Source organism: Emydura macquarii, unplaced genomic scaffold (genome assembly GCF_026122565.2).
Source record: "Emydura macquarii macquarii isolate MOO-44397 ecotype Brisbane River unplaced genomic scaffold, CSIRO-AGI_Emac_v2 contig_1146, whole genome shotgun sequence".
NCBI classification, from domain to species: Eukaryota; Metazoa; Chordata; order Testudines; family Chelidae; genus Emydura; species Emydura macquarii.
Genome location: NW_027131283.1, coordinates 9,207,947 through 9,222,255, shown reverse-complemented (window position 1 = coordinate 9,222,255; position 14,309 = coordinate 9,207,947). Strand labels below are relative to the sequence as shown.

Below are 14,309 nucleotides of genomic sequence, written 5' to 3'. Positions count from 1 at the left end.
CTCAAGGTATTTAACAGAAGAATACCAAGAAGTTCAGTTTCAGTGGAAGGGTCTTCTCTTCAGCTAACTCTCCAAACTATGATTATGCTGCCATCCTGGTGATACACTGCTGTCCGTGGTGTGACTTATAATAACTTAAGTTCAGAAAATATATCCCCTGGATCATTACAAATCCTCTGACAAACACAAGATGTGATCCACATCATTTTCCACTTAAAGGAGCCTTCTTTGGGGCAGTCAAATTGTACAGTGATCATTTCGGATTTGTTAGGTATGCAACATCTCTTGTCCAGACACACACCACAGAAAGTAGGTTTGTAGCTTTGTGTGCTTGAGCATCCAGAAAAGGCTAGTTTCTCTGCTTTGGGAGGCTGGAATGTTGGCTGACATGTTTTTCCTTTTGGAATCTTAAATGTAGAACAAAGCAAAGTTTGAAACATCATATGCAAAAATACAACAATTAAGTAGAACAAACATCAAAGGTTGTTACGTATTTAAATAGCGGTAGCATTTGAAACACTACCCATATTTTTTTAAAGCTGTCTTACTTTTCTTTGTACCAGTCAGAGATTGAGATGTTTTTTTATAAAGTATTTAATAAAGTAATAGAGCAACAGGCTACCAATAATGATCCTCAGATTTGAGGCTTTCTTTAAAATTATACTTTTGTAGTTCATTGCTACAGGATAAAGACAAGATCAATCTTGTATTTCAGGAAGGCTCACATAGCCGAGATAATGGAAAACCATTTTGTACTGGAATTTACCTTTATAGTCTTCAGTATATTGGTCTGACAAGGTTGAATGAAACACAATCTCTCTTCTTTTCTCATTTCACATTTACTGTTCTCATTAGACACTCTGTTGGATATACCTATGCCACAGGTTCTGGAACATGGTGTCCAAGAAGTTGCCTGTACTAAGCACTTCTTCTTCAAAACAAGTGAAGCTGAGATACAGAGCAATATGTTATACATGTTGCAAAACAGCAAGATAGACACAGAACTTTTAAAAATAACCCAAAGTAGCATTAATTGAAAAGAAAAGTGATTAGCAGTTGATTTCTGTTGATGTGGTTTCTCTCACAGGTAAGTCTAAAAGGTGAGGCTGAGATGTGCAAAGCTGCCTAAGAAATTTGGACACCACTTTCCGTTAAAATCGGAATTTGGCATCCAAATATCTGAGGTAGCTTTGAAAATCTCAGCATCACTGTATGTTCTATGGCCCTCCAGATTAATGATATGGGAACCCAAAATCCTTTGTGAAGAACTGTTATAAAACATCCAGAATAGTGAGGAACGCATCTTAAAAACTTCTTAGACTGCAGACCAGTTACAGCTGTGAAAAGTTACATGAACATATTTAAATAAATCTCTTGATATGCAACTTTTCTTTCGTTTTATGTCAGGAGTAATTTTTTTTCCAATCACTTCTAAATCTCTGCTGCTAATAAAACTAATCCCCCGCCTAGTAGGTGTGCAAAATGGTAAGGATATAAAATGAGACTTAAAATCACTATCTGGCAATCTTGGTGAAATACTGAAGAATGACTGACAGGGTTTGAAATCTGCACATTTAGTTAAGAGGGTAAGGCAGAATTATGAAGGTACCTGGAAGGTAGACAGCAGATTAAAGATCTCAGTGCAGGAAGCAGATTAAAAGCTTGGCACAGATCTGCAATAAATAAAGGGAGGTTACATAGTTGCTTATATGTATTACATTTTCTTTGTATGATCTAGATATTTGTTTAGGAATTAGCTAAACAGAATGCTTAAGGAAAGCAGGAAAATTGAAAGAACAGTAAAAGCAATAAAATTAAGCTTAGCCTTTTGCTACCAGCATTAACAGAAAAGGGGAAGAGAATTGAAACAGTCTTAGCTCTAGCAAGCCACTTCATGCAAACTGTTCACAAATTGAATTTAAACCATAGATCATGACAGTATGTTAAGGAGAGAACATCATTTTTTTAAAACAAATCTTCAAGTTTTCTCTGGGAAAGGGGAAAAGCATTTCTCCTACAAAGGATTCCTACTCTGTTTTGTTTTTGTTCCTTCCCCCTTCCTCACTTTCCATGTGGTTTCCCTGTTCTTGTTTGGGGCATGCCTCAATCTTAATCTGTATTGTAAAGGTTCTTGTATATCTCTGGTGCTACAAAAGTAATAAATAAGGCCTCCACCTAGTACAGACATTGTTTGTTCAGGGAGGGCTAAGTGGTTCTTCAAGAGCTCTTACTTCCAGGTGCCTGAAGGAGTTTGTTTAAAGTAACTGAGAATATTCCCTCTAGTGGTGTGGCACTATTTTGTATCACTTTCCATCCTTGTCATCCCAAAAAGTAGAAAAAACAAGATGTGGGATTATAGCCCACATCCTCAGATGATAGTGCTCAGGGTTAACAATATATTTAATCCCAGAAGTTAATTTTTGAGTCTGTTACTCTGCAGTGATTGATTGTTGTCTTAGGTCTATAAAATCTAGGTTGGAAAACTAAGATGAATAGGTATGTGACCACAAAGTTCATTTTTTAAAAATCAAATGAAAGTTTTATTCAGATTTAAGTATCTGCTTGGAATTTGTAACCCAACTATTGTAGCTTTGTGGTACTCCATGAAAGCCAGAAAGTGAAACTAGAAACATAAATGAACTTGACTAGTCTATTTGCATTCAACTGGAATCAATGGCAGAAAAGTTCCAGTTAAAGGCCTGGTTTCTGAAATGGCATTCTTAGTGCACTGAGTCCTGTTGAACAGAGTGGTCTCCATTGTACTGAAATCTAGGAAGGCTTTGACAAATGGGAAAAATCCTTCCATGGATGTGCCAGCAAAGGGTTGAAAACAATTTCTGGATTTGTTTACTAGGTGCAGACCTGCCAATTCTCTATTGGTTTTCAAACCCTTCTACAGGACTGGGTGAAAAACACACGTCGTCTATGGGGGAAAATGCTGCTCTAATTGGCTGCCTTTCCTCTTCACCTTTGTCTTGGGAAAAGATAGCCAGTCAGATGTACTGTAGGAGCTGAAGAACTGCCTGGATCCTCAGCACATGTAGCAGCCAGTAATCCTTTCCATCCCCTGGAGCGTTCACCCCTGTGAACTCCGAGCCAACTGGAAAGTAGTTGCTTTCTCGTTGTGTTCCATATTGTATCCAAATTCCTGAATTCATAACCAGAGCTGGAGTGTTGCTCTTCACTCTCAATAAAAATGATTGAAACCGCATCTTAAGATTTCTCTTCCATTAAGGTGCTGGGAAGAAGCAACACCTTGCTGTTGTGCAGGTACATAAAGTATAGTTCCAGTTTATTAATACATTTCAATTGGGTTAAATGATTTGGTTGCAGATATTCCAGATATTATATGTCTCCTTGGTTAAATTAACAATATTCTCTAAAAGTGCAATTCATTCATTTGAACTCACTTGCTCTTCTGAGTGCCTTTCCTCCTGCGTGTGGTTTTATATGCAGCTTTGGATAAATTCTATAAAAAGGAATTGCTATTCTTCACTTTTGGTCTAAGTACCAAATGTATAGTTTTGATGGAAGATGAAGTTCCATTTTTAGGGTAGCTTGCATAAGCACTTTAACTTCTTGGATGCTTGTCCAAACCGAATTCCAGATTTTGTGAGGTTCACCACCAGAACAGCAGGGGCTGGCTCGCTTGCATGCTCCTTTCTATATATCCGCAATATTTGGATCTGGTTTGCTCTTGAGATTCAGCTACCCTTGGTTTTATTTATTCTCCTCCTAATCCTAGAAGCAGAAGATGAATGATATAACCAGGAAATGGAGATTGAAATTTGAACCTGATACTGTTACAAGTGAGTAGTTTAGAAGCCAGGAAATTATAAATTGCTCCACATTCTAATAGACTGAATGCAAGATAGAGAAGGAGGTTGGTTTTTTTCCTGCAGTGATTGAGACTTTGTCAATACCCAACCGGACTGTCTGAGCCAAAATCTAGAATGCTCCATTTTCTGTTGATAAGAAGGACCCACAACATGTTGATAAATAGAATATCTAACCACTTGTTCTTTTTTTAAAAAAAAATGTGTAGTTTAAAAATGTATGATGTAAGAAAATAGTTTACCAGTCTAGTCATGCACACACCTGGCGTTAATCTGTAGCCTGTTGATTGTGGCTGCTTCTGTTGTCCAGGGCCACAGTTGGAATGTTCAGACTCTTTTCTGCCTTTGACCATGGTACACTGATTTGCTGTTGACTTTGAGGTGAATACAGGAGTACATCCAATTGCACCACTAACACAGAGACATTTATAAAGTGGGGTAGGCTGGAAGGCCTGGCCATTGAGATAATACACTCCATTGAGCTCACATCCTACTGCTACCATATCTGAAAATGGTAAAGAGCAAAATTACTAACCCAGCTACAAGCTTAACATGAAGTTCATGGGTACCAAATGGTAAGGGGAGATCATCCTTTCCTATTCCAGTTACCTGCAGTGTATTCTGCTCCCGGTATTTCCACTGATGAAGTTCTGCAGATGCAAGACAAGAATTCTGACCTTTCCCACCCAAACACAACTTTTAGCTTTTGAGAAATTATACTTATTGGTTGCTTTGTTTCAAATCAGCCACAAATATGTCCATAAATAAGAGTGGATACACCTAATGGACCACTTTGACTGATGATGTGTAAAATAGTGTAACAGTGACACCCTTAAATATACTTATTTACACATCAGTAAATGGGTGACTGTGAGGAAGTCTAAATTGGCGTAATTTACAGACAAGGAACTGTGCAGCCCAAACTAACAGATTTCTTTTCCCCTTGAGTCAGATATAGAGATCCATGCCTATCACCCCCCTGGAGTTTTAAGAATAGGATGTGAAAGAGTAACTTACATGCACATATTCCTGTTTCATACCTAGGCCTGTCTGCAGAGTAGTCACAGTAAAGTCCTTTGTGAGGGTCACAGATGTCTGCTTCATTGCAGATCTCTCTGGCTTGCTTGGCACAGATTTTACAACATCCGCAACCATCCTTTACCAGGCTCACCCCAGGGGTGCAGGTTGGCATACGTGGGCATTTGCATGGCCAGTGACAAAATTCTTTACGCTGATGTACCTCACAGGCTTCTGCAGATTTTTCCCCAGGTTTCACTTCTAGTTGTCCGTTGCCTTCTGCCCTGCAGAAGAACTTACATATAGTTGGATTTTTTAGGGCTGGGTTACTTTAAGCATGATTCGTATACCATTCACTTTAGTAAGAATGAAAAGTGTGAGTTTCATAAAGTTGCTAAAGTTTTTGTAAAAGTTCACAAAATGAAAAGGTGAGAGACAGTAGGGCTGTGCATGAGAAACAAAGGACCAAATTAACCACTGACTTTAGCACACTGGCAGTATTACGTCAGCAACAAATCTGACCTACTGTTTATTTCAAAGAAAATTAATCTGTCTTTTCTTTCAATAGAACAAAACTTTTAGTGTCATTAGAGTCAGGAGAATGTTTTAAAATTGGTGGTGTAGGGTTTCATAATACTAATGACTTCATACCAAATGTATTCAACCTAATCTACAGACTATCTCTCAGCCCTACAAATTCACTCTGATACCAGGAAGCCAAGTGATGTTCTTTCTGCCACTCACATTGGTGCAAGTATTTAAAAATTCATCACTTACAGCTTACTTGACAATTTGGTTGTTGGTGTGAGAAGGAACAGAAGGCAGATCACTTTTCCACTGCTATGTTGGCTTTGCTGTGCTAGTGGCAGGAAAACTGTTGTAAGATGCTGATGCTGCAACCAGGTAGGCATATGAGCAGTTCCACTGAGTTTCATGGGTTTGTTCAAATGCACAAATTTACTCACATGAGTGTTTGCAGGATTCAGGGCTTAATCGGAAAATAGATCTTAACAGAGGCGGGCAGCACCACTATGATGGCAAGGTGGTAGCGTGAGTGACTTAAAACAAAGGTTGTGTATTTCTCATGATTCTGCATCTACAGACTTCACCATACACTCTAGCAAAATTGGTTCTAGCCCTTGATTGAGGAAAGAACCTTCCAGAAATGAGCCAGTAGTGTTGTTTTCTGAAGTCTACAGTGAGCCTGAAACAATATTTCTGAGGGTAGTGCATGGCTTTTGTTTATTCAAAGGAGTATTAACTGTAAAACATAATGTAGATTTAAATGTAAACAGAAACTATTTCACTGCTGGTCTTTAAGTAAAAACCTAGACCTTAGTGTGCTTATTTAGCTGTGGTGAATAGATTGATACTGGAAAGGAACCTAGAGAGCAGCTAGTAGCTACCATGGTCTAATGCAGTGGTTCTCAACCAGGGGTACATGTATCATTGGGGACATGCAGAGGTCTTCCAGGGGGTACATCAACTCATCTAGATATTTGCCTAGTTTTACAACAGGCTACATATAAAGCACGGGCAAAGTCAGTACAAACTAAAATTTCATCCGGACAATGACTTGTTTATACCGCTCATTATACTATACACTAAAATGTAAGTACAATATTTATAATCCAATCAATTTATTTTATAAATGTATGGTAAAAATGAGGGGGAGGAAGCAATTTTTCAGTAATAGTGTCTGTAACACTTGTATTTTAATGTCTGATTTTGTAAGCAAGTAGTTCTTTAAGTGAGATGAAACTTGGGGTACGCAAGACAAATCAGACTCCTGAAAGGGATACAGTTGTCTGGAAAGGTTGAGATGCACTGGTCTAATGAGTTTGGGAACAAGGAGTACTAGCAGCTCCATCACTGTAGCTTCAGGCCAACCCAGGCCATTAAGAAGCATGGAAAGAAAATATAGGCACTGTATCCCCACTGACAAAAGCCTCAGTTACCATATAGGTGCCAAAAACTTAATCCATCTTCCACATTTTTCTGGGTACCGAATGCTATCCGTTTCTCTCTTTCTCCAAACAAATTCTCCAGTGCAGTACTGTCCAGTCAGTAAAACCAACATTTGGCAGTCTGACTATGGAAGACACTGAATATAATAGCAAAATAGCAAATGTAATTGTACTGGTTATATTATTCATTTTCCTATTTAATTCAATATAAATTTCCATTTTTAAACTGGAAGTTGCTTCAGAATTATTATTTGCATGCCACAGCAATCAGCAGCATAACTGAATTCCAGTTCACCATAGGGAATAGGGGATCTTCCTAATGGGGTTTCCCCCTCTGTTTTTCATATTTTCAGTAATTTTTCTGGCTATGGTCATTACTTTTTCAAACATTCCACCAGACTTTGATGTCTATAACCTATGAAGTTTTACTGGGTTCTAACACATGTCTTCCATGGTCACTTGACTAAAACTATTTTTTAAGATACACACCTGTTCACAAAATCAACCACTATGAGAGTTGAAATATTATGCCATTCCTCAGCATGCTTGGCCATGTACCAGCACAGTTTAATAAATGTGGTGTTTTTAATCATTCCATTATTTATTTTCATTCATTCTCCACATGACATAGCAGTAATGTGATAAATCGCTAGCTTTTATAATTATTTTTTTTAAAGGAACAGCTTAATGTTAACTTTTCAACCAGCCATAAAATTAACTTAGTCTGTACTTCTGGTGCCAGTTATTAATCCTTCTTAACATTTCTTGCTGGAAGAAAGACAGGTGCTCTTAAACATTTATCAATATAAGTGACTTGATGGTTACATTAGGAAACTCCCATAAGCACCGATCAATATTTACTGAAATCTTTTTCCCCTTGTAAAAATATGACTAGGTTCTGAACTATACATTGTAGTATTGTGTGTGTGACTAAAATCAGGTATCTATTATTTCAGAATGGATCTGTGGTTCAGCAAATATTGCTGACATTAATGCAGTTATTTAAGCTTTTGTATTACACATCAAAATATGCTTTGAATCTGCAGAGCTGTACCTAAACCCAAAAAAAAGTGAGGACAACTCAGAAATGCGATGCGCTTCACAGCAAGAAAAACAAATTACGAAAAAACATCATCTGGTACGGTTAACTCTGCTGCCACTCAATAACACTGTTTACTTGAAAAATCTTCAAAGTTCTATCAAGTTAGGATAAAAATTTAAACCCTGGCCGTAAAGTTGACAAACCAAATATTTTATTATTCTTCCTTCCCTAGCCTACTATAACAGTTGTGTCCACATCGCACAAACCCACTGTACATGTTTTGCCAATCCTATGGGCAGATTCGAATGAGACCATTGTGTAGCAATTGCTTGATGGGTGGTTTGTTACTTTATTTTTAAGATTTAGAAAATTTTGTACAAGATAAATAAATTAATAGCAAAGTCTAATTGTTTTGAAAACTCTCCATTTGGAGATTTAACTTCATCACTAGAAGAGGAAAAGAACACACTGGGTTTTATAAAGCACATTTGCAAGGTATCTTTTTTTAAAAATGGAATTGGCCTTTGAAACAGAGCAAAATTTCCAGTTGTTAAAACAATTTCATAACACCAGAACTCCTTGCTAATTTGCAAAACTAACTCGTGGAGCCCTGGAGCCAGATCAGTGCATGTACCTGGAATATGAACAAGGAAAAGATGTTTGTTTACTTACATTGTGTCAGACAAGAATTTGCACTCCAAAAAAAAAAAAAAGGTTGAGGTCACTGAGAATTTAAAATCCTCCAAAAACCTAATTTTAACGATGGAAATGAACTGAGGAAAATGTCAAATTTGTGATTGATGCAATCAATCAACTGCAAATAAAAGTGTGCGCAGTGGTAGAAAATGGCTTCCTATTCTACACAGGGCATTTGCTTGAGTGAATTTTATTTTGTCACGAAGCAAATAAAAGTTTTAACTGCTCAAAGGAGAAAAAAATCTTTCAAGAAAACTTACCTGTTGTGTATAAAAGATGGTGAGGAAAGTGGGACTGAGGAGCCACTGCATGTTCCTGTAGAGTCAGAAGTGAAACAGAGAGATAGCGAACAGGCCGAGCTGTGTGAGAGTGAGCACTATACACAAAGCTCTCCCTTGTCTCCTCTACAAATCCTACTTTCCTCAGCACATGCAAGAACACACACACATTCATACTTGAAATCCTTCACTTCGCACATAACCGGTTCCATGCTCAGACTTTCAACTGATCTCTTTCATTTTCTTGAGCCACTTCCCAGGATATGTTTTAACACCCTGTTCAGTGCCAGGCAGCTGTTCCTGCAGATTCCACTGTTTTAACTGAGGTCAGGTTGGTTAGTGAAGTTAACTGTTGGGAGCTTGGAGGGGGTTTTTTAGATTCTGTTCAAATCCTTATTGCATGGATGCTATGATCCTTTTAAAATCTGAAGGACAGAGCTCCAGGAATGTATTTTCTTGAAGCAGTACAAGCAGCGTTCCTCAAAAGGTTTAGGGGCCTGATCCTTTGTGGTGCACAGTGCCTAGTACGGTCAGACCATAAGAGATGGAAATATCAAAATCTACAGTACACGCTATACAGTGTACCATGTATGATACTGGTGGGTATATTGTGACATTCTAATCTGTGCATTTCCCTGTGTAGACCAGCTGCCAATGTTTTAATTACTGTGCCCTCTAGCCTTGCTCTGAACAACAATGGGATTTTGTTATTTGTTCAATATAATGTGGGTACAGTTGTAGATTATTTAATTATTTTACTAATGTATAATTTACAAGTGTTATAATTTTTCAGTTACCTTTCTCAGTATTGTCATTTGTATTAAAATGTCAAGAGTCATTATTCTAAAGATCAAAATGCAATCAGAACAGGATGTGGAGAGGCAGAGTGCTGTTCTTGTATTTGGTTTGTAAGATTTGCCTCTATAATGTTTTCTCTGTAATCTAATTAGGTGAATGGGTCTGAGGGATATGCCCACTTCCATTGCATGCTCTCCAGCTGAGCTCCACAAAGGGATTTAGGCATTGTGAGGCCGAGTGTCACTGCAAGTCATAGGAACAACATTGTGATCCACAAAGCCTGAGTTAGGCACCTAGGCTCCCTAAACAATGAATGGGGAGAGAATACCTTAGAATGCCACAAAAGCCAGCACACTGGGGAGAGCTGCCTAAGCTACCCAATGAGAGATGTCCAGGAGAGGGGTATGTGCGACCTAAGTACTACCTCTTGGACAGAGTGAGGCACCTAAGTCAAACCAGGGGAAGGTAGGCCTTTGGCCCCCTAAGTTGCGTGGGGGGGCCCAATCCAGCAGGTATGCTCAGGGGCTGCCTAACTCAGTACAAAACAGCCAGGAGGGCAGCACTCACTTATAACGTTTAGCCAAGTGGTTAGGTATTCACCCAGAATGTGGGAGACTCCCAGTTCAAGGTCTCCTTTGCCTGATGAGAATTTGAACCAACACCTGCCATCTCTCAGATGAGTGCCCTAATCACCAGTCTGTAGAGTCATTCTGATTTTTTTCCTCTGGTCCAATTAATATTTAATTATCCAGCGATTCAATTGAATTAGAACAGGAGGCCTACAGCAGACTATCCCATAACGTAGTGGTTAGGGCATGCAGGCAAAGGGGCACTTGAATGAGGGGTGTCCCACATGCTGGGTATATACCCTAACCACTGTGCTATAAGGCAGGTCTTCCCACATCTCCTGACTCTTTTGTGTGGAGTTAAGCACGCCTACTGGCTCTGGCCCCACACACAAAATATACATCTGAGGGTCTATCTTTCCCTGGTTTGTGAATTGACCTGGGGCTTAGGGAGGAGATGTGTGTCTAGATGCCTCGAGGGAGACCGCAGTGCACATGCTCAGAAGCAGAAACCTAGGCACGTAGGGAACTTTCACTGCAAAAGCTTACGCACTGGTGACATGAGGCACCTACAGGGTTAGACCGAAGCCAAGCAGGTGTTTTTGAAAGATGAATTCAAACTGGAACAGGTGCAGAGAAGGGCTACTAGGATGACCAGCAGAATGGAAAACCTGTCTTATGAAAGGAGACTCAAAGAGCTTGGCTCGTTTAGCCTAACCAAAAGAAGGTTATGGGGAGATATGACTGCTCTCTATAAATACAACAGAGGGATAAATACCACGGAGGGAGAGGAATTATTTAAGTTCATCACCAATGTGGGCACAAGAACTAATGGATATATACTGGCTCTCAGGAAGTTCAGACTTGAAATTAGATGCAGGTTTCTAACTATCAGGTGAGTGAAGTTCTGGAATAGCCTTCCAAGGGGAGCAGTGGGGGGTAAAAAACCTACGTGGCTTCAAAACTGAGCTTGATAAATTTATGGAGACGATGGTATAATGGGACGGCGTGGTTTGGCAATTGACTGATCTTTGACTACTGGTGGTAGATATGCCAATGGCCTCTGAAGGGATGTTAAATGAGCATTCTTTCTTGGCTGGTGAGTCATGCCCACATGCTCAGGGTTTAACTGATCGCCATGTTTGGGATCAGGAAGAAATTTTCCCCCAGGGCAGATTGGCAAAGGCTTTGGGGTTTTTTTGCCGTCCTCTGCAGCATGGGGCACGGTTCACTTGTTGGTGGATTCTCTGTACCTTAAAGTCTTTAAACCATGATTTGAGGACTTCAATAACTCAGTCATTGGTCAAGGGTCTATTCCAGAAATGGGTCGGTGAAGTTCTGTAGCCTGCGTTGCACAGGAGGTCAGACTAGATGATCATATTGGTCCTTTCTGAGCTTTGAGTCTGAGTTTTGTGAATTGCAGTGGTGCCTAAAAATAGGACTTAGGCACCCATGTGTCAGGGACAGTGGATCTTGAATGCTGGTGTACAGGCTACCAGGAGCTAGTACGTTCTAACCTGCCACTCAGGGACCTGTTTAATAGTTGTCATAATAGAAAGCTGAACACTGACAGATAGCTACAATCCTAGGAACTGATTGGCTGAACTCTGGGGATCCTGATTACTTCCCATCTTCTATTTAAACCAAGCACAGGAACAGAAAGTTGTGCATGCAACTGGGTTGCCCCTACTTAGGATTGCTTCCCCTGAATACCTGTGCCTACTGCTAGATGCCTGCCTGCTTCCTGTTACCTGAGTCCCGGTTTGCCCTCTGTCCTATCTTGGACTCTGACCGCCTGGTAGCAGACCAGGCCTGACTCCTGCTCTGACCATTAGGTCAGACTGCCCATATCCTGGTTGTGACACTAAGTACCTTTGTGGAGCTCACTCTAACTGCCTTAAACTCTGTAAGGCCAAGTCTATACTCAAAAGTTTTGCTGGATAAAAATGGTAGGTAGGGGTCTGAGTTATGAATTGTTTCTACTGGCAAAAAGCTCTAGTGTAGATGCAGTTATAGTGGCAAGAAATCCTTTTCCCTGTGCACTTTACTTAGTTTGGAGAACTGGTACAAGCTATATCAATAAAAGAATTGTTTTGCTGCAATATGCTGTGTTTCCACTAGTGGGCCTGCTGGTATAGCTATACCGGAAATCCTTTTGCATGTAGACAAGGCCTAGGTAGTCAAAAGAAATTCTGTTTTGTACTCTAATTGATTCCACATTTCTCTGGATCTCTTGTCTCCCTGAAATCCTCAATGGATGACTGATTCTTGGTTGACTCAGCCTTCCTTTCCCGGTTCCTTCTGACCACCTTTACTACAAATAATATGCTTTATCACCATAGATATATGGTGCATAGGTAAGTGTCTTACTGGCAACTAGTTCAGCTGTGCTCAGGGCCAGTCTTAGTTTTTTGGTAGGCTAAACAAAACTAGATTGTAATAGCCTAGGTGGGATCCGAGATGGGAGAGTTTTCTAGATAGGAATTTTGTTTAGAAAAATTAAAACTTTAGGCTTTCACTTCAAAGGCAGAATATGAAGACAATTGTATCTTGTCTTTATTTGCATTAAGGAGCAGAGAAGTTAATATTAAGATACAAGCATAAACCAGAGGACTAGAACTGGCTTGTATGGGTAAAGACAGGCAGTTAAACATCAGCAAGTGAGGGATTTGCCCTCTAAAAGTGTCATTTTCAACAGTGTCAACAGTTTTTAGAATGTGATTTTTTTCAGGGCCTTCCTTGGACCAGGCAAAAGGTGGGAGATGTGCATCCTTTGCATTTTCCAGAAACCATTAAGGACACCATGACCAAAATGTTGCATCTAAAGCTAAACATTGTTTTTTTCCCTCTGGACATTTCCACATTCTCACTGAATCTGTGAGAATGCTGGATTTGTTCTCCCTACTTTAATTTGCCTATCTGGGAGGCCCTGCATCACAACTAACATTCTTCTGGCTGAGGCGGACTGGACTGAACCAATGCTCTGGCATGATATTAGAGACTATGCTTCTACATCACTGGCAATTTTCACATCAAAACTGGATGTTTTTTCTAAAAGAGATGCAACAGGAATTATTTGGGGAGGTTCTAGGGCCTGTATTATACAGGTGGCCAGACTAGATGATCACAATGATCCCTTCTGGCCTTGGCATCAATGCATCTAGGTACTTGCTCTTGGCCATGTTCTTTCATGATCATTATAGAACCTGTGGCACTTTGCAAAAGTGTTAAGCTTATTAATGCCTGTGTCCTGATTGCACTGTACTTTGCTGCTTGCATTCTCACTGCCTAAAACTCCTGTGGATATTCAATTAAATAAAGCATTCTTCATTTCCTGAACTAAATTTGTTATGTTGTCTTGGCTGGTGCCATTATAATTCTATTTCAGCAGGGTTGTATTTAGGTGGTGTATGAAATGAGCCTTACATACAATACTCATAACTTATTATTCTGCAAAGCACATTCTTCTCTGTGAAACGTGCTATGTAAATATGTTGAGCCATTAAAAAAAAAAAAGAGGTGGAAAAGTTCTCTTAGCTCATAGGACACCGTCCCATAAATGCAGCTATCTAGTGATAGTAAACAAATTTAAAATCTTGATTAAACCTAATGTTAAATTATCTAATACACAGGTTGGAAAAAAGTTTCTACACATCTGGGTATAATGCTTAAATTATCCAAAAGTACAAAGTTTGGTTTATAAAGTCATAAAACACACATAGCATATAATCTGCAATACTCCAAGTTAAGGTTAATACATTTAATGATACAGTTTAAATATTAGCATCCAAATATTCGGATACATCACTCCTAAAAAGTTGTACTAAGAGTAGCTTCTGGAAAGCAAATATAGCAATGAGTGTAGATGGTTCCCTCAGTAATTGAGAATTACACCTGATCTTAGCCAAATGCCAAGGTATTTTTTTCTGAAATTTGTTAATTACAATTGTTTATAGCTGGTATATTTCAGAAATATAGGCCAATGGTTTCAGCCTTGGACACCTGAAAGTTATAGATTTAGGTGCCTATTTAATATCAGATCACCTAAATACATGATCCAATATTAAGAGGTGCTGACACTTCCGTGAGAGCTCATCTTCTCTGAAAAT

General features: G+C 39.3%; 1 protein-coding gene across 1 annotated transcript; it reads right to left on the bottom strand.

The window, feature by feature from the left end:
• Window positions 1-125: 125 nt before the first annotated feature.
• Window positions 126-8,869, bottom strand: CCN6 (cellular communication network factor 6). The gene is made up of 5 exons (XM_067546616.1): window positions 8,819-8,869; window positions 4,854-5,148; window positions 4,099-4,341; window positions 767-948; window positions 126-407 (listed from the first exon to the last, which is right to left on the bottom strand). Exons 1-5 carry the CDS (start codon window positions 8,867-8,869, stop codon window positions 126-128), a joined length of 1,053 nt encoding a protein of 350 aa, XP_067402717.1.
• Window positions 8,870-14,309: the final 5,440 nt, after the last annotated feature.